Below are 25153 nucleotides of genomic sequence, written 5' to 3' on the forward strand. Positions count from 1 at the left end.
ATAGCTCGTACGTGTACGAAAGACAGAGAGAGTGTGCCAAGGGTTGGGTGCAGAGGAGGGGGAGGAGGGTAAGAGAGAACGTCGGATCGCGTCTAAAGTGGACGAAAAAAGAAGCACGGACACGGTCAATGGTGCGCGGCTCGCCCTTCGCTGCCTCACTGACTGGGGCGACAGATTTACCAGAGCAGAAATAAGAAATCTCTTCGGCTAGCGTGGCCTTAGAACTCGTTCCCCGCCCCTTCCCTATGCTAGCGTAGTTTCCCTCGTACGTGAACTCACGTACGCGCCGCGCATATCTCGTGCTTAAGAATGTGCTCGTGCAAAAGGACGCACCCACCTACACTTGCCCCTAGCATGCGTGGTCGCGCGTGGATCGCGTAACGAGACCAAGAGGAGGATCGAATCATTGAGGAAAGAATGAGATAGAGGGGGAAAAGACGTCTCGTGCGTGAAAAGAGACGATGGGAGAAGGAAAAGGACACGTAGCACTGGAACTGCAAGTGGTCGAGGGACCAATCGGTTGCAGCTCACATTGATGGTCGCACGCAGACGTTTCTACCGCTGCGCTTTAGTATGAGAGGTCCAGGAGTGTGCGACGGGGACGCGCTGGTGCGCACGCTCTACCGAGCGCAGCTGACAATTACGATAGGAACTTGAGGGGATGACTGGCCACGCTTAGGGGGCGGAGCCACGTTCGCACGGGCCATTGGCGAGAGCACTGCACCGTGAGCGTCCGTGGTTTACGCCTCTTCATTGTGCCTCGTGTCTGCATTCATTGTCTTATTCTACTTCCCCCGCAGCGCGCTCAAACTCTTTCTCTCCGTCTACTTCGAAACATTGGATCTTTCAATTTCTGCAATTTTAATCAACAATACGTTCAATCGAAACGTATTCGTTTTTAGATATTTCAACCCTAAGTATTATATCGTTATTGATATTTTTCACAAATTTTCGGCTAAATTCAACTACTCAATGATCAAATTGACAATATTCTTTTTTGCAGAACTCTGCGAGAACACCGAATTGATTTATCGATAGAGTAGATTAAATTGAATGTTACTAGAGCACATATTCGTATCTTTAAGTCAAAATATATATTTCATTTTTCATTTCTATTCTTGATTGTAGAAAATGTCCATTAATAACACAAATGTGTAACACATTTTTACAATGTTACAAAATACATACTCCGATGTATTATACCCTATTGTTCTGACATCTGTCGATGGTTTTAGGAAGTAAATCTTTCTTTACCATGTGAAGAAATAAACACGCATGGCCGAACGTTTATCTTACGAACGAGAGAAACATTATTCTATCTATGAATTAAATATACGATGATTTACTTATATTGTCACGTTTTCTACAACTGCCGATGAATTTTGGCAAAATACAGTAGTGTGTTTCTTTGAAATATTATTAATGGAGGATGTGTATAAACTCTACAATGCTAATGCGTCACCTAAAGTACACATAAAAGAATATTTCGATGAATATCTTAACATTATATCATCACCAGAATGTTATATACCCATAAGCAAAGATGACAAAGATTTTATGTCTCTAATGAGTGTTCAGCTTGGCGAAGAGGAAATGTCTATGCTTGCAACTTATTGCAGGTATCTTTCTTTATCCTACTTATTTTCATATGCAGTAACTTTTATACTCTTTCTTATATACTGTTGTCAGTGCTGATAATTTAACAGTAGAAGGAGAATTGCCAAAACTAGTTAACAGTAGGAAAATGAGGAAGAAAGAAACATTTGATCCTCAAGAACCTCAAGATGTGAATCTGCAAACTATTCAAAACCTGAAAAGAAGATTGAAGCAAGAGAATAAAAAACTTTGTTACAAGTACCAAAGTGAATTGTTCATAGTAAATACCCAATCTTATTAAATTTAAAAATTTATATAGAGGGATTTAATTTTTTCAATGTAAATATTATATTTTGTTTCAGAATTATAAAAAGGATGTAGAAAAAGAGGCAAATGGCGAACTTCTTACACCTGGACAAGATATTCTGGTCTTTATCAGAGTTTATCATCCTTTTACTCAACGTGCAAGAAATACACCCAGGACTGAATGTGGTTCACTACTTCGATTAAATAATATTATATCTGTACTAGGCTCTCAGACACTTGCTCATTTGCGAGATAAAATATCTTGTATTGCTGATTATACTATTTCTAAAGAATGTAGTGAAAATTTAGAAAATGCAATAGGACCTATGGCAAAAGTAATGGATGTTTTAACTTCTATTTTTTGTATATTTATGTAAAGCTTCTATCCTAAAGTGTTATTCATTATTTTAGGACATTTACAAGTCAGGATTTTTTTTCATTGAAGACACTTTTTACAATGATACAAGACATCCCACAAATATAGATTATAGTAAAGTAATTATTGATTGGGCACAACGGCGACCAAAGTTGGGGCCTTTCAAGACTGCTGCTATGGAAAATTGTACAATAGATTCTCTATTCCTAAGATTTGGTTTCCCATGGGTATATAAACATCAAGGTGGCTGTGAACACTTGATTGTATTTAGTGATGCAAGGTATTTCATTAAAATTTTTCAACAACTAATGATTTGCATAACTATATTTACGTAAATAATACTATTTAATTATTTTCAGGTTGATCAATTGCAGTGATAGTTTAGTCACATGTAGCTACCCAAGAATAGAGAGATTAAGACCTGTATCGTCCAAATTTTGTATGATATGTGGTGTTTACAATGTGCAATGGATCACCATGGAACATGAGAGAATACCACACAATCCTTGTTATTTCTGTGATACATGTTTTAAATCTTATAACTATATTGATGGTAAAAAAGTCGGAAATTTTCAAGCGTATGCGTATCCTCGCAATATCGAGCTCGTCAAAGAAATAGTAGACGACTAAATAATATTAAAAATAGGTATTTTGAAATAAGTTTATTACATTGAAGACTTTAAAGAATATAATTTTCTCAAATTATCCTGTGCACTATGTAGTTCTGGTTTGATGTCCAGTGCTTTCTTATACATTTGTTCTGCTTCGTCGAGTTTATTCCATCGGTGATACAACACACCTATTTTAAAATAGTATAAAAATGTAATGTTAGTATTAACCAAGCTTATAGACTTTCTAAATTTACCTAAATTTGTGTAGTACATAAAATCTGTAGGATCTTTCGATATTGCATGTTTAAAATGTTTTTCTGCATGTACAAAGTTCCCCGCTTTGCCTAATATATTTGCGATATTAAAATGTATAGAAGCATCGTTCGCTACGAACTCTAAGGCCTGATATGCTGTTTTAAGTGCTTTTTCACGCATCCCTAAAACAGTATATGATAAATGCATGGACATTATACCATTAAATTTGTTTGTATTAGTACCTAAATCATCAAGGAGCAATATCATGTTTATCCAAGCTCTCCTGTGGGTGTTTTTCTGTCTGGTAGCAGATTCCCAAGCTTTTAGTGCTCTGTCATAGTCTTTTTGCTCTAAATACTGTAATCAAATTTCATTATTAATATCCTCAGACAGAAGTTCCGTTTCATTTGTTTAAATTAATTGTCATGTCACTAACCAACACACCCAAATTATATAAACAATCGGGATATTTGTTTCTGTAAGATAGAGCCGTCAAATAACTTTTTTCAGATTCGTTGTACTTTTTCAAAGCAGACAAGACAATGCCTAAATTCATCCATGCTGTTGCAAAGTCTTCCCTAAAACTCACAACTTAGTGACAACTTATGTTTTTAATCTGGAAGTTTCAGATATTATTACGTACGTAAATCTTTGTAATTTTTCTTGTATCAAAAATTAATCAGTTGTAATCAGACTTACTGCAACTCTATAGCCCTTTTAAATAAAGTTTCTGCTTCTGAATACTTCCTTTGATCTTTGAGCAAATTTCCAAGATTGTTCATAGCCTGGGCATAGTTAGGATTCAATCTGGTTAAAAATTAATATTATGTTAATCATAAAATTTTACTTTTTAGCATACAACTTTATACTTTTCTATACCTTAAAGCTTCTTGATATTCGTATAATGCTAATGTAAAATTGCCAGCATCAGCAGCATTTTTAGCAATATTATAGTGAACCTTTGCATTTAATGGGCAAACATATAATGCTGATCTAAAGAGAGAGGTCTCTGTTTTCCATTCGTTACTTCTTATCCACGATTTTGCGAAAAATACTGAAGTCAACAGTGTAAACGCTAATAAAGCGTACTGCATAGGAACACGATTACAAAGTTTTTGCAACCCAATCACGAATAGTATACAGTAACCAGCGGAAGGAATGTATAAGGTTCTTTCTGCTAATACAAAACCGACGTTGAAAAAGATATTGCTAGCTGGTAAAAATGGAATGATGAGTATTGCCAGTCCTATGATGGAATGTCTGCAAACAAAAATAAAAGTTATTTGAACACAATTTTTAGCTCCTCCATTTCATAATGGTATAATTACCTTATTATTATATCTTCGTAATAACTAAAAATGTACACGATCAATTTAGCAAATACCAGCCAGAAAATAAAAATGAAAATTATTCTCTTATCATAAGTAGTGATCAAAGGTATACAACCCATTGACCAATCAAAGCACAACCACTGTGGGCATATCATAAGCCACATATTTAAGCAGTAAATGTAATTATAATTCAATAAGCGTAAAAACATATTATCCATGAATGATGCTGGATTATCCACAGTCTGAAATGTTGGTGCTTTAAATCCCATAATGCTGAATCTCGAAACTATTAGTACTAAACAAGATACAAAAAGTATAAAAAGCCTGATTAATAGTTTCTGCTTTAGCTCAATGAAATTCTTCATTTCTTTATAAGAAAACTTCCTTGTGATGCACGTAATCATATTGAATGGCAACATTTTGTTTACTATCACCAGATCATATATACCACAAATTGCCTGAAATGAGTACAATTAATAACTTGTATTAATATGTAACATGTTAATATATTCGCTCTTACAATTGCAGTGATTCCTGTTTCTTTGCATAACATTGCAATTGCAATGGATGTAATACATCCACACATGCTGCACCATCTGTATAATATTTTTTTTGCTTTAATTGAATAATTGTAGAATAAAATGGAGAGCCACATAAATAAAGCACACAACAGTTCTGCTCTACCTACAATCCCTGAAACCTAGACATTATGATAGATTATTTCCATTAAATTCACTTCTTGAGAAGCAGATAAAATTCAATTAACACTTACAGCTTCTGTGTGTATGGGATGAACAGCAAACAATGCAATAGAATAAAATGCAACATTTTTTCCTTCTGAACCCAAAAGTATATTCAGTACAGGGAACATTATCATACAAACAATCATATGTAAAGCTATATTTACTATATGATAATCTTGGGCTATTAAACCTTGGCGAATCCAAAACTGTAATCTAAAGATGTTATAATTAATGCATATTTTGAACATTTAACTATAATTATATTACTGGTATCTATAACTTTATTACCTAAAACTTAAAATTGTCAATGGTCTATAAGACTTATGACTATTCTTGTGAGTTAACTTACTACCCCAAAAATCATTCATGAATACGTCTTTAATAGGAGTAGTTTTTACATCTTCGTTGTTCACAATAGCTTCAGAATCATCAAACACAAATTCACCATTATAACTATTAATATAACACAAAGATAATAACATGATTATCAATAGAGAAACTGGTGTTGGAACATCTGAAAGTTTTCAATTACGTAGTTTCAATGAAAGAATTTAGGTTATACATATTCTCTATACATAATTACAATATAATTACCAAATAATTCAATCCTTCTTTTCAACAACATGTTGACTACTGCTCAATTTAATAATAATATTAAAAAACAAACATCAATTGCAATTGTGATTTGATCAAAACAAGGATATTGAACAGCGGCCGGTCGTCAACTACAGGAATTGAAAAACACTTTTATTTATTAATTTATTAGCAATCTGATAACGCAGAATCATAGTGCAGACTCTAAGAATCATTCTACAATACAAGAAGTCCATGGAAATTGCTTATTTATTGCAAAAATAGCATTTAAAGATTCTTGAGGGCACCGAACCCTAATGATACGGCCCTTAAGAAAAGTTGCTAGCGACAACTTCGCCATCTAGCGGTGATCCGCGAACTAACATTTTTAGGTAAGGACCGTGTCATTGTAAGTCGATGCCCCCAAGAATTTTTTCAACTGCTGTTTCTCTAATAAACAATTTTTATAAACTTTTATCATTGCATAATGATATATAACTGCTTTAAAAAGATTCTACATCATTAAATGGCCTATAAATTGATAACTAAATAAGGTAAAATAGCAAAAATGATTAATAAATATAAAAGGAACAATATCTCATTATTTCTACAACATTTACTACTCAAATGTAATTATTTAATATAATTTATACATCGACATAATATTCTACAGTATTTTCCATAATAATATTGTTTGTTAATGGTTTTTTAATGATTTGAAAAATTCGCTTCAGGGGGTCCTGACGCCCGATGATACGGTCCTTACCTAAAATGTTAGTTCGCGGATCACCGCTAGATGGCGAAGCTATCGCTAGCAACTTTTCTTAAGGGCCGTATCATTAGGGTTCGGTGCCTCCAAGAATTTTTAAATGCTGTTTTTGCAATAAATAAACGATTTCCATGGACTTGTTTTGTTCTAGAATGATTCTTCGAGTCTCTACAATGATTTTAGGTTATCAGATTACTTATAAAATAATAAATAGAAGTTTTAAGAAACGTCAGTATTGAAAAAAAGGAATATATCAAGTGAAAATGAATAGTATCATGTTAGAGCATGACTATGCTTTATTAAATAAATTATATACAGCTTCTCTCACATATGGACATTGTTGCATTATCAAAAATGCCATACATACTAAATAAAATATAAATTAAGATGTTAAGATATTCGACTAACATTGACTTCAGAGGCCTTTACTTTTTAAATTAGCACATGTAGTTCCATATAATTGCATATTTCTATATACTGGGCTTTGTAATTATAGTATATATGTATATATATTTATTTATCAATTAGGGATAAAAATATTTTTTTACCATTTCAAACCAGGAGAGAAAATTTTAAAAAATGTTATATTTCTAGTTAACCCTACTTTTTGTTTGAATTTTAAAAACAAATGCAATGAAATTTCATGTTTGTCTAAACAAGTACCTGCTCAGAAAATAGTATTAAATATTTACTTTATAAAAAAAGAACAGATTATATCAACTTTAATTTACAAACACCCAGAAAGAAAAATTGATATCGTCGTTTTTATGCAAGTGCCTAGAAGATACAAAGAGCATCGATATATTGTGTATCTCTCAAATGTGAAATCCAAAAATGATTTCATGCTCCTTTTTGCATCTCTCCATTTTCTTCCTTTATGATGCCCTAAGTTCGGAGCATTTTCTTGTATCTGAGTTACATAATAGATGTTATTACAATTATCACAGTCTGTGTATTTACAGTTTAAACGTTAATGTAACATTTTTCTTAAATTAAGTTTTAGCAATATTCTCTTTTGCATAACGCTTTTCTAAAAAGAACTTTACGAAAAGTTAGCTCCATGACTGTACATGGACGGCAGAGCATTACTAAAAACAAAAGAGGCTATACTTCTTGAATATTACTTCGTACGAGATAGAAAAAAAAAAAAATAAAGAAAAAGAATACTTTCAAAGGCATGCATATCGGAATTAACATTTCTATACCTACTGAATAAATTTTACGTATTACACGTGAAATAATATCAATAACTTAATGAATACAAGTTACTTATATCTTAGAATGGGACACGTCTTACTTTTATCTTGTATTTACATCTTAAGTATTTATACAACGTTACTCGATAAAAATCTGAAACGTTATCTTAGTGTCGCTAATCTAGAAATTTCTTTCTTCTTCGGTTGGACACTTTCCTTTCTTTCTATTTGCGTATAAAGATACTTAGGTCGAGTATCTACTAATACTTTTGAAGTCTAGCTTGAAAACGGAGTTGAAAGACGCTTATAATAATAATAATAAAAAAAAGAAGGAAACTAATGGAAGAAAGAAAGGTCCATTATTCTTCAACTTCATAAAAAATAAAAGAAATATTTTCAATAACTAATTGCATTTCATTCTACCCATTTCCTGAATATCCTTCCTACCAAGTCAAACCTTTTCAAACTACATTTTTCTTGCTCAAGTAGATCTTTTTCTCATATCTTCTTTATCACGACCTTGTCAGCGGATTTTACCGATTGATTTTCGAATGACGAAGGTTCTTCAAATAGGCTACTCTTTGACCAAAAAACCCAATTCCTTTGCATGTGCTGCTATATGAAAGAACGGCTATCGAGACGTTCTCTACTTTGCATTCTGTATGCTTTGTATATTTTTAAGCAAAACACGAGAAAAAGTAAATCTGTAACCGAGTATCCTATCGCGCAAATCCAAGAAAATCGGTTAGCCTATCGTTCCAATCGTGTAACCAATGAGTTGGCCCGTGACTCGATTGCCTCTGTTTACAGGGATTAATTTCTGATTCCAAGGGCATGTACTCCTCACCCCTTATACAAAAGTAGCTTTTTATTGGACTCCTACACATTGGACACCGGTCCAATTTGCCAAAACAAGAGGCGCAGATGCAAGTATGCCTGCACGGCAGAAGAGCTCGTGAAAGAGGGAAATATTGGCAAACGACGCATAATTGTTCTCCTGCTGTATTCCACAGCGATCCTTCTGCATCTCCTGTACCAGAAGCAACTAGGGCGCCTCTGGCTGAACTGCCATTATTGTTGCAAGGTTCTGCGAGAGCTAGAGCTGAACCCAAACCAGAGGACACGTCTCCCTCGTCATAGTTGGTCGAGTTACCAGTTGCTAGATACAGTTGCTGTAACGCAAACAATTTTTTTCCCATTAAATCATGGACAGTACATTTATAACTAGCAGTAGAGTGTGATCAATTTGTTTTCAGTCTTTATTTTACATTTGCAACACATTTGCAACTCTAGTTAGACAAATATACTCTGAAAGGAGACAGAATTACTTTGACCTCACTCTACAAGTTAACAGTTGAACCACAGCTTCAGTATTAACTGTAGCAAGCTGCCTGAGGCCTGAGGCAACTGTTTTGGTTCACTGGGTTTCTTAATAGCGGTACTTGACCACATAGAATACCAGTTTTCATATTTATTAATCATCGCAGAAGAAAGATGTTGCAGAGGAAAGAAATAGAAAGGAGCATACCTTCAGGCAGGATAACTGGCCGTTAGCTTGTTTCAGATACTGAGCGAGAATCGAGGTCGGCAACGTGCAGACGCTATCTTTGATATGGACAACGTTCACCAGTGCCACCTTAAAAGGAAAAAGAGGAACGTTAACTACATCGATAGAACATCAAGGTAATTCCTAAAATTTTGGTGTTTGCGCTTCATTTGCAGTTCTATGGAGTGCGATACTCACAGTTTCATCAGGATGTGGATCTCCGTTATCCCTACGAGTCAGGAAGATGACCAACGGATAACAAAGACGAGGAGGTGTCCCGAGTTCTAGTTCTGGCGCTGGAAGGGATAATCTCAACGTCTCCTCTCCATGTGGCTGTCTACTGTATATCTCTTGGTCAAGGAATAGCTATGATTTCGATCAGAAAATAATTTCAGTATTATATCATTTCTAAACCAAATGTAATTCATCGTGTTCGTAAAGGATACGTTTGTGGTGGAGTGAGGTACTGCGCGTGACCTTGAAGAAGAGTACCGTTCAGGGATGCATCTCTGAGAGTACTCCAAGGCTTCCAGAGTGCCAAGTGAAGCTCTCGTATGCTGACACCCCATATTGCTTGCAGGGAATATTCCACTTGGCTCGAAACCTCGCATTCGACTTCTAAACAAAAGGAATAAAAGGTTGCTGTCAATATAAATACGTGCAGAACGAAAACACTGAACGGAGTAGGGGATCGATAAAGCAGGATATGTTTTCCATTCACTGACTACGCCTATTCTATACCGATTTCGAGGTAAGAGGTAAGAGGTAAGAGGTAAGAGGTAAGAGGTAAGAGGTAAGAGGTAATACAAGCGAAAAGGATGATATGTACATGTCGTTTTGCTGTTCCGTGTCATGACGTTACCCAAAATCATTGCGTAACGAGCCCACTTTCAACTTTTTTCCTCTCGTCTGGCTACGAGATATCTCCGTGAGCCAAGGAGGTTTTCAGGTCACGCGTGAGAGGAGAGACCACGGACACGCTTCCTCCAGTTCTAATTCTTGCGAACTGTTCATTGCCCTCCGCGAAGGAGTATCTTGTAAACTTGCCCTTCTTTTGGACAGTTATCAAGCTTCCCTGAAGAAGGGAACTTTGTAACAGGATTGAATCTCCTAATTGGATTTCTTCACACTGCTAGAAAACGGATACTTCTCTGAGCCTTTCAATTCTACTTAACGATCATCAAAGTTTAACGTCCCTGGTCAATGTGAAAGGTATCGACGTATCAAAATTATTCTCAAGCTTTTCACCTTCCCCTTAATATCAGTTTCTCCTGCAAACCTGACCTCAAATTTGGCACAACGTACGCATCGCTTCCCTCGACCTTACGATATTTATCCGTGTTAACCAAGTAACGGGAAGCAAGGTTTGCCATATAAATTAACGGATAGTTGCTTAGATTATTTCCATTCGATAAGCAGAAAAATCTACAATGCACCTTGCGACGAGAATAGAAAAGTAATCCTGACCCAAATTTTGCAGAGATCCCAAGGTAAACGATGTCTGTGTTGAATTCTTGCTGAGATTGGAAGTTTTCCGAATTGTTTACAGATACATATTCGCTCGCGTTCATTCAAGTATCGTAGCCAAAAATTGCTAACGCTCGAGGAGGGGCGTGCTATTGTACAGATCGTTTTGAGATCACGCGAGCTCTGTGTGAACGAAAGTGAAAGCTGCCAAGACGAATCGTCCGACGTAGCGTCGCGGGCAAAGTATCAAATCTGGCATAGAGGAGGTAGTTGCACGGAAAACGAGGAGGTACAGTTTTTGAGGTTTGCTGCTAACTGAATTGAAAGTCTTTTTTCTTAGGTGGAAGTCAGTTTTAGAAGTTAGAATCAATGAAAATAATCTTTACGGAAAATTGTAAATGAAAATGAAATGGGATTAAAGAACTGTTGATATCAGTGGTATTGGCAGATCAAGGTCCATTAAGGAATGGAAAAAAATGCCCACTTATGTCGCAAATGCATTGTTACGAATGAAAGGTTCTCATACTATACAGCAATTATACACTAAAGCCTACTTGATGGCTTTCTTGAGGTTCTCGTAACTTCTCGCGAGCGTTATCCGTTGCACAATCATTTCAACGAACGAGGCAAACTTTGATGAACTTTATGTTTACAGAGGAAGCACAGGGACACTACACAAGGATGTTTATTAGTTATTGTTATCATTGTATTGATGTAATACTTGACCGACGTTTCCTCGTTTCGTGCTACAGAACGTCGTTGCATTTCCGTGTGCAACTGAAATCGCTCTTCAGCTTTTGTATACACGTGTTTCGCGTGGCAACGCGGCTGAATTGTAACTATAAAAACTTGTGAACGGTTGCGAAACCAGAAATCTCGGTAGCACGACTCGCAAGGTTGATTTAAAGTTGAGGGTTACTATTCAACCACCTGGGATCAAGGAGTAGTTATATCGCAATAAATTTCAGACTCGACTCCTCATAATAGGGAACTTTCTCGAACTAGAAAAATTAGAAAATCACCTTTAATCGTGTGGTTCTAAAGAAACGATTTCCTAATCACTCTAAGATAGTACTTTCGACTTCTCAAGCTACCTTTCTTTTTCTCGGACAGTCTTACAACGAAAAGTCTAACGAAAGAGCTAATGGAATATGTGCCGAGTAGATGCCGAGTAGATGCCGAGTAGATGCAGAGTTCGCGAACTTTCTGAAATGGAACCAGTGGAACAGTTCGGTGAAAGGGCAGAGAGTGCAACTGAACTCGTAAGTGCTCACCAAAAGTACATGAAATGATAACGCATCGTAAACGATGCGTCGTGTAACCCTCGAGATGAAAAACTGGTTCTGACAAACCGAAAGTGTTTGATTTATCTAGCTGCAATTAACCCAAATTCCAAGGGGCTCTGGTGATTGACTTTCGAAGCAGGATTTTGAAATGAAGCCATGGCCTGCGTGTTCTTCTCGAAAGCCGAGAATCATCGGCAGCAAGAGTGACTGTGGGCAGATCGGTGGCCTTACGGAGGGTTAGAGAGGCGAGATCCATGCAAGGGTTAAAAAACGAGGAGATCAGTTATGTGGAACGGTCGATTATCAAATGTCGGTTGCATAATCCAGCATGGCTGGCTAATCCATTCGCCTGGTTGCACCAACTGCTCGTGGAAATCAGACCGCTTCGCGTGTGGTGGCTGGCTGCCGCTCCGAGCTGAACACGCGCCTTCTCCCTGGTCGTTTAGAAGCTGCCAGAGAGCGAATGCGATTACCGTAACGAGTCGGCCCGATGTAACGGGGAAAATTGAGAAATTACTCTTCCTTCTTGTCTTGATTCGTTACGAGACCGCGTCTCGCGTTGGAAATAGACGTCGAAGGTCGCCCTCCTCCCATTCGGATTCTTCGGGTTCGACTAGTAGGCGCAGAGAGACGATGAAGATTAAAAAGTCATTTCCATGCTCGAAGCGATCATGAATATTTCATCGACTGAGTTCATATTTGTTCCTTACCGTTTCGGTTATCATTTCTTTCAGCGTGATCACTACTGGAAGCTGACTCATGAAATTTCCACTTAGGCTCGATAAAAAATCTACCAAGCGACAGAAAAGTTTCGCTAGATTTTCGATATTGTTCAACATGTTTTCGTGATCGTGCATTTTTTCAGGCTTCTTTTCCTTTCTTTTCCGCGAAAACGTGACTCAACCGACTGGCTCCCACGGAACTGGACAAACAGGTGATTTTTCGTCGCTCATCGATTGACCAGCAAATGGCAACGCCTCCATAGAGAATATTTCACTGTATTCCAGTAGAGAACAGAATCCTTTGTGGTTGTTGAGATCGTTAGAAGGAAATACGGAGCAGTGTTGAACGCGTCGAGGGAAAACGCAGCTGGAAATCGATATAAATGGTATGGTAGCAGAACGTTCGCGGTGACCTTGATCGCTCTACGGCCGCGGAGTCACGTAGGCAAGCCAGCAGGAGCGTATTTTCTCCCTTTCGCGAGATGCTGTGCTGGCGAGCGTGGCTGGTTCCCTCTTTATTCCCTCTCGTTTAACGCAGCAAGGAACGGCGCGACACGATCCGAAACCGGCGAATGGTCTCGCGCACGGTTGCTCTCTTACATGTAACAGTTCCTACGAGTAGCCTTGAAGTGTCACCACGATGTCGAAATCCGTCGTAGAACGCTGGAGAACGCGAGAACGGGAGAACGCGAGAACTCGCGTGCTCTCGTGCTCTCGAGCTTCACCGTTGCGATCCAAGCGACTTTTCTTGCTGGACATCGCGCCAAATTACCGCGAACTTGAAAGGGATCGTTCCTTTTTGAAAATCTGAGAATGGAGACCGAGGACGTCGACTATTTTACAGGAGACTTTCTTTCGAAACATCGGAGCTCAGTTGGAGACGGATCACCACTTTCTTCAGTTTACTCGATAAGAAAGCTTCGAGAAAAGTTTCTTATACTGTTTCCTTTGTCCCTGCGCCTCTGTTAGTACTTTCTTCCTCGCAGTGCATTGGCGAAGTCACCAAGTATGACTTGCCGGGTACGTCGACCCTCGCAAGGATCTCCGTTCCTTTCACGGATTACTTTCTACACACTGTTGCATACTGTTTCTCCATTATCCTAACATTCTATTGCACCATCGCAGGTACACATACGCAGAGTTGCGTATAACTGACGTGCCATTATCTTTTCGTTGACTATCAACGACGAGGTTTCAAGTCCTTAAGGACACCTTTAAAAAAGACCTCGACCTATATGAACGAAGGAGGAAGAAAAAGGGGCGGTGATTGTCTGGTCAACCATAGAACTCGGAAGTCACGGATTTTACAGTTCTATTATTAAGGCTTGTAAATGTACCTCTTGAAATACACGTACGAGGTGCAACACACACGGAGGCAGTAATTATTTCAGCCACTCGTTCGACTCATCTTTTATTCTTCTGTCAACATTTGCAGTTCTCCGTTGCAAATTTCCACTCTTTAAAACCTGTCCCCCTATCCAGTTTTACAACTCGTCTTTATAATAACAAGCTGCACGCGTCTTTAGCTTCACCAAGGGCTGGCATCTTGCTTCTTTTATCTTCCATTTATATTCTGTGACTTATCGGTATAGGTGAGTAACGTGACAGGGTGAGCAGCGCAATTCGAGCAGTCTCTTTTCATTTATCCCCGCTGAATGACTCATTCTTTACACTGATAGTGTTAAATATAGATAAAGCAAGTCATCGATAAATCGATTTTACTTGTTACGTTGGAAAGGAAAAGTAGATACGCACAAGTGGTCATAGTTGTAAAAAATATATCCTCTATGTTACGTCGATAGCGAAGAGGAATACATAGAGAATCAATAACCAGGTGGATAGGTCCTAAGTCTACATTTGCTAGAACAATACATCGGCAACTTATTTGCCGAAGCAGTAAAAACAAAGCTTTCAGCGTAACCACTCTCTTCCTTAGGATTTCGCATCCTGATTTATTCGAAGAGGAACGAAAACAGAGACGAGGTGGTAATTTGCGCGAGAGACAGAAGGGGTAAGAGGGAAAGAGAAGGAAAAAGGAGGAAATTGATCGGTCAATTTCGAGTGGATACCAGTCGTATAAATATTTATAGCGATTCGTGCAAACGTGCAGGCTCGAACAAACGTGCACGGGAACGAAGAGGAGAGGATACGATGTAAAAATAGTTCTTTGTTAGCGGTGCACGCGGCTCCGTTTCGCCAAAGGAATCGGACTGTTGCACCGTGCACCGAGGTGCAAAAATGCCTTGAGTAAGTTTGCGCAAATTTCTCTCCCCAACGCTAACACTCTTCGTGCTTCTTTATTCTTGAGGATTTCGCTAATTCACGCCATCCCGTCGAGTACTCTAATTCCGACTAAAGGCCGACTTTTTATGCGTGGCTGTCCAAATTTTAACGGCTTTTATTTTAATTTCAAATACAATTTCAAGGCTAGAACGCGCGCATCGTTGATTGAAATTTTAGTAGCTCGGTTTATATTTCAATGTGGATTGCATATGGAGGGGGGATCAATGGATGCTGGTCTATAAATATTCGCAAAATTAATCTCGATCGGGTATTTCGTAAAGAATACATAAGAAAAAGTTTGTAAGCACACGATTACCTTCACTTAATCGAGGGCAAAGTGACAAAGATAAAACCGAGGGTTTATTCGTTTCCACCTAATAAAGGCAGGAACAAGAACGACAGACCTGTATTTATACCAATCAAATCTTGTAGACAAGATTTCGACAGAACGACGGAACATTTGAAGTCCGATTACATTTCCAGTCGAAATTTCTTCGAAAGAGTATTACGTTAAAGAAGAAAACGAGGGTTTGTTTATTATTTCTATAGAGCAAAGCAGTAAGCTAATCCAATTGTTTTCTAGAGGCAGTAGTCAGATGTTATGCGTCACGAGGAACAAGAATGAAAGTAGGAGGCACGGAGGTAATTGCAGTCATCGAGTTCATTTCGCGCAATTGACCAGAGACAACCGCATAAAAAATAGACGCAGGACAGCGCGCGTGTCTTTTCCTCTTTTCCTCTTTTCCTCTTTTCCTCTTTCCCTGGCGGCCAATTGCATAACCGCTGCGATTCGACAGGATGTTGCGTTATACGATGCCACGGTTCGATGGTCTCTCGTACGCGTGTATCGCCCGATTTCCTCAAACTATGCCTCGTTTATCGAAGACTCTTCAAAATGGGATTTTCCCCGCGTAGAATCTACGCAGCAAATGTCATAGAAGAAGGAAAAAAATCGTTGATATATTAGCAATTCACGTAAACACGTGTCCACGACAGCAAAAACCAACCGCTTGTCCTTTTCCACAATGCATCGACTGTTTTTGAACAAGATCCTCAGTCTTAAGTTGAAGAGAGAGCGAGAGAGATAGAGAGATCGGTGTTCGAAAGTGCAGAAAAGGTTGCCTGAACCGTATCCTGCGCTGCACACGTGGAAACGTGACTTAACTCGAACAGTTTGGCAATCGTATCGCATTCTCTCCCACGTTCCAAGGATCGATGGGTCGAGGGTGTTACAAGTCGTAGGAGAAGCCCGCGTGATTCAAACGTGGCAGCGCTGAACGCGAACGTTTCGAAAACGATGGCGCTTGCCTTTCGAAGAGGACGATGGGGGGCAAGGGATTTCGTATCAGCAACGATCGCGACCAAAGATTCTTGCAATCGACTCGCGACGTTACGTCACGGGCCGGCTTCTTACCTTTCGCAACCTGGACCACAAGCTCTTCTCTCCTGATCCAATCGCGATTACGCGTTGCACAATGTTCACGAGAGCTCTTTAACAGGCGGGATGCTCTCACGACTAGGTAGGTGGGGGACGGATACTTGCACGGTGGTAAAATGCCAACTACCTTCGATCTCCTCTATCCTCATCTTTTTCTACTTTTATTCCTCTTGGATAATGCTCGCTTAAAAAGCTACCAGGCCGCTGAACTCGACACCTTCCACTTCCACGCCTATTTGTCGACCTTATCGTTTATACAGATCTAAATTATTTACGCACCTTCAAATCGTTGGAAAGTTCGACTGAATTAGCAACCCTGCTATATTAGCACACATGGAATGAGGTTTGAAATCGTCTCGATTTCATAACAAAAAGTAGATATTAATGACACTTGTGGTTTACTAATTACTCATACGACTACAATTACCATTATAGAATGTGAACAAATCGTATGAACAATTAATGAAATCAATAACAGGACGGTCGATTCGACGATATGCTTTGCAGCGCCGTTAATCGTTTACACACGTGCTTGGGAGTGCGCGTAGGAGAAGAGCACGTGGCTCGAACGATACCTGAACAAGTTCGAGATTATTAATAACGCCTGCATCGAATACGACATTCCAGCGAAAATTGTTTCAGCTATTGTCACGTGAACTTACGCAACGTTCGTGTATATTTCAACGAGAGAACGCTGTCCTCGGTGAACGCGAGACTAAACTCTGCTCCGTCGACCCTCATGGTTTTACATGGTCACCTTTGGCTACGGCCACGGAATTCGAAAACAGCCTGCCCTTGCCTTGCAACCTTTCGACTGTCTCAAGCTTCATGCCCGAGAACAATTGATTTTTCTCTACCTACACCGCTTGGAAATAATTTGCAAACCATGAGGAATATATTCCTAGAAACGATCAAGAATATATTCTCGAAAATGCTAACGATGCCGGTTATAAATCAGCCGGTACACTACAAGGAAGAAAATGTCGTCGACTATTACATTGCACGTGTTGTCGATAAAAAATGACTGCATAAACTATTGACATAAAACGGTAATATCTGTTGCTAACAACCATCGACATTTACTTTAGCAAAGAAATAGTCGTAAAACGAGCGGAGAACTGTTTAGAAGGACCGGTTACAAGATACAAAATGTTTACCAGAAGGTTTATCGCGTGGCATCGGGCCGATGCGTCACCGATTTCTAGCTCAAGGTAAAATCGACCGGCATGCGTGTAAGTTTTCAGCAAGTTTAATGTACCAAACGAGACATCTAATGTCATGAGAGAATACATCTGGTTGCAAGTGTGATCGAGCTAAAAAAGAAAGAAAAAAAGTAGTATCTATGATGCATGGTTTACGAGAAGTAATTTGCATTTATTCGAAGACGCTCTCTTCTAAATAGTCCTGAGTTCCCCCTGATTCGTTAGAGATTTCGCGAGGCTGCGTTGTATAGAGAACGTCGGACTCCATTCTCCTGATCGATCGATCGTTTCCATTAACGCGCGGGATTGAAACGATTCGACGCAAGGAACAACACGTGGTAGGTACCCACTGTCGACGTGCACCATGGACCGTGTGCCACGGTTTGAATAAAATACGAGGTGGATCCGCAAGGCTACGCGGAGCATCGCCTAGTCCTGCGCGTAATAAACGTGCCTGCGATCCCATGTATCGCGGTGTAATGAATTTATCGAGGGTCATCGAGAGTCGAGCATAAATCAATGGCGGCGTGAACGTGACCGGCTCGGCTTCAACCACAACGAGGGATCATCACTTTTATCGCATTTGCGTTATCACGATCGACTACACGATGTTTATTCGATGGAAATGTTATCTCCAGCGATACAGCTAAAGAAGCAATAAAGAATACCGCGTCGGACAATGTAATCTCGAGATGATACATCGCCGACGACTCGTCGATTATTGTCCCCGCAAGTTAAATGACTCATAATGACCTGGCCAAGCGGTCAAGGTAACGTTTCGTAACTTCAGGTGGCTTCACACCTGCATACCAATTACGAGGAACGATGGAACGGGGGAAAGAGACCGTCATCTTTTTTCTCCTTAAATGCGCGTCTGTAACCTACTTTCGGACCGATCGAACGCAAACCTTTCTGCTCTTTTAAAAGTTAATTAACTTAACCAAAAATAAGGGACTTGCGAAACGCAACCACGCTTGTTCTCGTTACAACACAGTTCGAAAATATTCAACATCAATCCTTACCGCAGACAACTCAGTGTTAATTCCCTCTATATCAACGATGGCCATAAACCGTGGTTTGCAAGCCGTATGTGGTTTTTCTAAGAAAACATTCGGGGATACCCCATCTTCTCTTTTTCGGCGTACAGCCGAGTAGAAAATAATTTTCGGAGAAATTCAATTCGGGGATGAAAAATAGAGGCTTTACCCTCTAAAATGAGCCTAGGCCCAATGCTGTCCGATTTTTTTTCATCAAGTTACAGCAGCTCAAAGACTGAGGATCTTTTCGATCTCTGAATGCTAGTGGGAATCAACCTTTAAACTACCCAAGTTTCGTGGCATAATCGTGGTATAATCGTGGCAGTCGGTGTATTCACGACGTGCGAATTTTGACGACCCCTAAGACGTCAAGGAATACTTAAAGCTAATAAAGATTAGACTAAACGAAGGTAAATTACGTGCCTACGAGTTCGTCCATTAACCGGTTAAGATGTAATCTCGATCCAATTCTTTACAGAAGAACCAGTTTTTTCCCCCCGGAAGATACTCTAAACGCTCTTATTTCACGGTGAAATTTTTATTACAATCTCAACGATCAAAGTCAACCCAGTAAAATAAAGGTCGACAAGGATCTGCTTTTTATAGCACCTATAAAAAAATTCGAGATTTGAGTATTTTTCATGCTCCTCTGTTTGTTTGGACTGGGTTGCAAATTATGGTGATTCGAGTAGCTCGGATCAGCAAAGGTTACCAGACGACTCTAATTGCTTTCAATGATTCGAGCAAGCTCCGATCTCTATGGCCAGGTGAGAGATTAATGATGAATTGCCTGAATATTCTATCAACTTTTACTTCTCTCGAATGTCAAGTACTCGAATCTTTTTTTAGCTATTCGTATCTGTAGACGTGTCACGAAACAATTTTCGATTTCTTTTTAATGATTCGAATATATCGGCAGGCAAATGGTTTCTTCAAATACCTTGACGAGCGGTAAAAGTGAAGGAAAAAGAAAGTTAAGGGAGAACAGGTAGAGTATGTTTGGCTAGACTCACCAGCATAAGTGCTCTTGAAACTTTCGTGGAGCTTGAAGGTGAAGGGAATGTGGACCTTCATCATCTTCATCTGCGGTATGCGTGGCGAATGTGTCATTACGCTTCCACTCCCGCCGAACATGAACTCGTCGCCGTGAATACGAGGCACGATCATGTTCCTGCACAAAGGAATCATACAATTTCTTTTAATTCTTTGCTCATCATTTTCTAGACTGTGCTTATTGCGTTAGAAATCGGCTACTAACAACTTCTACAATATTAAGCGATAACTGTTAATCGTTTCAGAGAAAAATTCATTCAAAGATTAAGCGTATTCAGCTGCTCTTAAAAATTACGTTTTTTCAGGAGATCGAGAACGCACGACGTGCTGGCATGCAACGTTTCGATCAAGCTCGGAACGATTACCAGTTCTGGGCAAATAACAGTATACTATTTTCTTCGTTTTTTCCATTTATCGGCACGATGCGAGTAACGGGAATGAAATTTATTTCCGCTTATCGGAGGACTTCGTTCCCGACATCTATCCATCTGCCCTGATGTCTGTTTCCCAAAACTATAATGACTCACGGGATTATACGAACAGGGCAGAAAATATACGCAATAAAATTCTCATTTTAGTTGCCCTCGGGTCACTATACTTTTCGAGTTGATTTCTACATACAACGAATGCTTTCATCTCTTTGTTTTTGATGGTTTTATATTGTGAAAGCTTGTAAGACCGGGTGAAAACATCGATTTCAAAAATACTTCTATACCTGCTCCCTTACGTTGCTCAAATGAATTGCGAAACTGGGCTAATATCGTTCTGCGCTATGTCCGCTCACTTTTGTTCAATATAGCTAGATGTATAAAATGATACTAAACTTCTTATTATTCACGACTACGTGTTTTTAAGCTTTTTATGAGTTTCTTGTTTACGTATCGTTACTATTCATTATGACGTTATTATCGCTGATTGCCGGGAATAAAATATACAACCAATTAACTTCAGAACCAGTAAAATTGCTACTTTTTGCATGTCATTTATACTTTTTTGGGGAAAAAATTAATACTTTGAGACGCCTCTATTTTCCCACTGAAATAAATACATATTCACGTATAGCTGTTTCTTCTTCAAAGCGTGTACTTTTTATTCTGATCACGTTTTTGAATAATAATAAACAATTACGATCAAATTCAGCACATGAGAAAGATAAGGTTATTTCTCGTTCGATATTTAAGCAAATCGCCCATCATCGTGTTAATCATACTACGAACAAAGTCAAATTCGAACGACCGCGTGCATCATTCGACTGTCAATAACCTCGCCGGCCATGAGGCTTGCATGCACGTACACAGCTACTAACAATAAGTTATTCGATATCCTTTTAATTTTCTTTTCATTACTGATTCTGAGATGAATTATATTGAGATGAACTGTGGCAAAAATAATTCGATAAGTCACTCGAGAGAAAAAAAGATGCAGTGGGAGACCTGAAAATCAATTTTTCATATCAACCTTTCGCTAATTTCAGCCAGAATGATTCTGTGTCCCTCTTCCGCTGTCAGACTTTTGCCAGCAAGAGTTATAACACACTTCCAGGAGTCTACTTTTACGAACTCGACACCGAGATGAATAAACCTGCACAGTTTTCGGCTTTTTAGTTCACGACAGCTTTCTCTTTTTTCGAACTAGCGGATCATACGGACCCCTAAGTGTGTTAACTCCTGACAAAAATAATTTCTGATCTAGCTCTACGATTAATATAATTAGTACGAGAGATTTATAAACTTGAAGAATGTATGTAGTTTGTATTTACTATTAAAAGAAAAAGCCGACAATAGAAGACATCTATTGCTTCGATCCCTTCATCCTCCATCAAAAAGAAAGGAATAATAAATCGTTTTACGGAACAGCGAACGGAGTCGAAAGAAGCGAGAGTCTCTTGACCTTATTCAATTGAAGACAATTGCTGCATCGTGTTGACGCTGACGAGAACTCTAATATTGTTCGCGAACAAAGTAAATCCCAAAGCAATATAATCAGAAAAGAAGAAAACCAATAATTCATATCTGAGTGTTGTTGTTGTTTCCGGTGATAGCAAATTTCAGGACTTTAAACGATAACTCGTTGTCAGTGCACGCATATCATATCATGGATTTCATCAACGATATGGCAAATTAAGAAAAACAAATTTATGACGGAAAAATCTCTGCTTATCTGTTTGAAATGCAATTTGGAAACGAGTAAGCAAAAAAAGATTGATTTCAAGGCGTGGTATTTGCAATCTGTTTCCTGAATATTTTAAGCCTAGAAATGTATAGGTAATTCTATGATCAGTAAGTGGAGAATCAATCTTTTAAATAGCTTCGATTGGCAAAAAATACGGATAGATGAATATATGTTAATTTGCATGCTGATACATTTTAATGTATGTATAAATACACTATATTATACTCGAACTGTTTTCCTGACAGCGCAGTCACATTTTTCTGACTCCTAGTAGATACAAAAAGGAGGGGTTGAGATATTCTTCGATGCTCGTCGCAAGATCATAACGCTTTGATTAAAATCACTGTTCGCGACTGAATATTACACAATTTTCACAGACGGACTACTGACATCTCTTCGACTGGAAAAAGGCGAAGAGCCGGCAAAATGGCGAGTCGTCGATGTTGCAATCTAATAGCACAGAGCTGCTACAAAATACCGGCTCAAATTGGGTGAAGATGTTTCACAATTTCCAGCACAAGAAATACGCAAATACATGAGCTTTAGCTGGAACTATTGAGAAAGGAAGAAACCAACGAGTATCGTAGACTGATACGAACACGTCATGGAACAATGACATATTCTGATTTTTCAAGCAAATGATTCCAACAAAAAAGAGATACAAGTGACCTTGTAGTCTCCATTAACCATCAGTCGCGAAACAAAAGTTTACTTCATCTGCTCAAACCTCTACTAAAGTAAATAAATTTTATGGTAGTCCCGAGAAGTCGAAAAAAAGTTGGATGTGCGAAAAAATCGCACAAAAGAATTAAACCAAGTTACTAACATCTAGTATGTAAGCGACGAAATAACTTTGCACGGGGTTAGTTACTTTTCTATATCTTGCTAATCTTTCGCATAAATATTGCCACTAATTCACTAAGTAAGTATTCCACAAATATTGCAATAAATCCCAAGAGGATATAGAATTTGTCGGCTGTAGATACGCCTACATGGTTTTCATACCTTCGCCGACGTTTGGCTTTCAATTTACACGAGTAGATTGATAATACCGTTGCGCGAAGATAGAGAACGGTCGTGACCGTTTTTGCTGCACCCATGGGTGAAGCGAACACCGCCAAGAGTACATTAACCCATTTCGAAAGATTAAACTGCGTACGCATCGAGTGGTTAATACTCTGAATTCGTAAAAAAAACTGTATAATTTTAGAAAATATGTGTAAATAAAGATGCAAAATTTTCAACTGATATTCTAGACAATATCTGTTTTCTTAAGAGTACATTACTCAATTATCGTAAATGCTATTTAATAAACAAAATCGTCTCGGAGAATGAACACTGTAGAGCGTCTTTTACATCGCGTCCAAATTTTTCTATGCATTCCTAGCGAGGTATTTAATTCTGTATATTGACTCACGAGTCTTGATCTTCCTACAAGTCTCGAGAAACATAATTGTCTTTTTCTAAACAACTTTTTTTCAACATAACAGTAAGTAAAAACAATTAATTTGTACTCAGTTGATTCTAAAAATACTCTGAAACACATTGGTCACTCTGCTGATCAAAGAACAATCCAACAGATTGAAATAAGGCGAGACAGATACACGTACATAGATATTATCTCGTTTTTTTTTTTCGTCACATGCTTAAACGGTAATTCAACTAGTTTATGCATATGTAAAAAGAATGATAATGTGGTATTACAATAACATGAAAAAAAAAACTAATTTCCAAAGAAGATTCGAACTGAGGATGCTGGATTACGAATCCAAGATTTTACTCATTGCGCCACCAATCGTACCGAAAAAAAAACACGCTAGCAATGTCAGCGAGACAACAGTAATGTCATACAAGATGCTATTTTTACAGTCAACTTTTTGATGTACTAGTAAATCGATTGAAATGAATGGAAAAGATTACTTGATGATGAACAGGAAGACTCCGCAGAAGCATATCGAGACAGCAAGCACGAAGAAAATATTCGACAGCTCCGCCACGGACACTAACATCGCCGTCATTGTATTGTCGCAGTGGTTGTCCTCTCTGTGGCACAGCACAACGCACACGCGCAACAACACCACCTTCGCTGAATTAACCTCACTTCTAACGGTGCGCTGTCAAAGTCGCCGCCGGGTGTATAATCGGTTTTCAGCACTGCACACAACGTTCCGTCGAGTGGTGTTCTCGAGTAACGATGCAGTAGCAACGATAGAACCGACTGTCACAGTTACCGCATCGCGAGTTTCAATTTTCGTGATGCAAATACTGTGCTGTTCTAACCTCATCGACCGACACAACGCACAGCAGGCTTTCCTTCAAAATACGCACCAATGGATTACTGCACAGGATATACTAAAACGTATTCACAGTTGACGATGACAACGATCAACGAACCGGATTGTGTCGATCAAACGTCGCGGATGTTTCCGTCGAAACGACGCGCATTCAACTTCACGCGATCGTCTAGCATAGCGTAGAATCTCGAACGATCTGCGATAGCCTCGCATCGAAAGTTCAGCAGAGCGGAATGCGTAGCGTGTACATGCTAACGACGTTTCAATCGATCGATCAGTTAACGAACGTTTACGATTAAACGTTTACAGTAGAAATGTACAAATACGGTTCCGCGTAGAATAAGACGCGAACACGTAAACACCATCCGAGCCGCGTTGCCTGTGGCCTGAGACTGGCCGTGACGGGTACGGTGGGGACGCCTTATACGCCTCTGTACTTCGCGACTTTTTTGCTGCTCGTTGTGCGCGCGCTTCAGAACCATCGACCAATACCAACGCGGAACGTATCGTGATTAACACAGCTACGTGCGGATCAAATTTAATTTTCAAATTCAAACTAAACTTCTTTCCTATTTCTACCACCGAATCTATGCAATTTTATGTACAATTAATAAATTCAGTTACCAATTAACGTTCAATCGTTCAATTTTTAGTTTATTTTAGTTACACGACAGTTTACCTATTAATTCTTACTCCACCTGAGGTATCCATGCATCTGCATACGTATATATGTGTTCAAAATATCGAAACATTGTGCAATATTAAAATGCCTTTTATTAAACAACTTCTGCTATATTAAAAATAAGATAAACTTACTTGCTATTCAACAACGTAAGCGTAGCCCATATCAACCCTACTTCAAACTTAAATTGAGTTTAATTCTCTTTGAAACACATT

General features: G+C 38.8%; 3 protein-coding genes across 6 annotated transcripts; 1 reads left to right on the top strand and 2 right to left on the bottom strand.

Moving 5' to 3' along the window:
- The first annotated feature begins 1276 nt into the window (after positions 1 to 1276).
- Positions 1277 to 4267, top strand: Pbp49 (proximal sequence element A Pbp49). The gene is made up of 6 exons (XM_076391534.1): positions 1277 to 1619; positions 1690 to 1876; positions 1959 to 2237; positions 2314 to 2558; positions 2638 to 2924; positions 3655 to 4267. Exons 1-5 carry the CDS (start codon positions 1423 to 1425, stop codon positions 2906 to 2908), a joined length of 1179 nt encoding a protein of 392 aa, XP_076247649.1. The 5' UTR covers positions 1277 to 1422; the 3' UTR covers positions 2909 to 2924; positions 3655 to 4267.
- LOC143187364 (protein O-mannosyl-transferase F38B6.6) lies at positions 2944 to 6078 on the bottom strand. Its single transcript, XM_076391528.1, has 11 exons — positions 5813 to 6078; positions 5507 to 5732; positions 5248 to 5431; positions 4996 to 5175; positions 4473 to 4933; positions 4024 to 4404; positions 3844 to 3951; positions 3581 to 3722; positions 3387 to 3501; positions 3144 to 3326; positions 2944 to 3077 (listed from the first exon to the last, which is right to left on the bottom strand). The coding sequence occupies exons 1-11, from the start codon at positions 5841 to 5843 to the stop codon at positions 2944 to 2946; spliced, it is 2145 nt and encodes a 714-aa protein (XP_076247643.1). The 5' UTR covers positions 5844 to 6078.
- A 760-nt stretch (positions 6079 to 6838) lies between these two features.
- On the bottom strand, positions 6839 to 24429 carry LOC143187092 (cell growth regulator with RING finger domain protein 1). 4 transcript variants are annotated; one of them, XM_076391067.1, is made up of 6 exons: positions 24291 to 24429; positions 19751 to 19908; positions 9749 to 9920; positions 9501 to 9642; positions 9285 to 9392; positions 6839 to 8928 (listed from the first exon to the last, which is right to left on the bottom strand). In XM_076391067.1, the coding sequence occupies exons 2-6, from the start codon at positions 19902 to 19904 to the stop codon at positions 8476 to 8478; spliced, it is 1029 nt and encodes a 342-aa protein (XP_076247182.1). In that variant the 5' UTR covers positions 19905 to 19908; positions 24291 to 24429; the 3' UTR covers positions 6839 to 8475. The 4 variants fall into 4 exon arrangements, with proteins under 4 accessions (XP_076247182.1, XP_076247181.1, XP_076247180.1 ...); XM_076391066.1 differs by having other exon boundaries at positions 23970 to 24353; XM_076391065.1 differs by having other exon boundaries at positions 9501 to 9639; positions 23883 to 24353.
- Between the last annotated feature and the right edge of the window lie 724 nt (positions 24430 to 25153).

Source organism: Calliopsis andreniformis, unplaced genomic scaffold (genome assembly GCF_051401765.1).
Source record: "Calliopsis andreniformis isolate RMS-2024a unplaced genomic scaffold, iyCalAndr_principal scaffold0022, whole genome shotgun sequence".
NCBI classification, from domain to species: Eukaryota; Metazoa; Arthropoda; class Insecta; order Hymenoptera; family Andrenidae; genus Calliopsis; species Calliopsis andreniformis.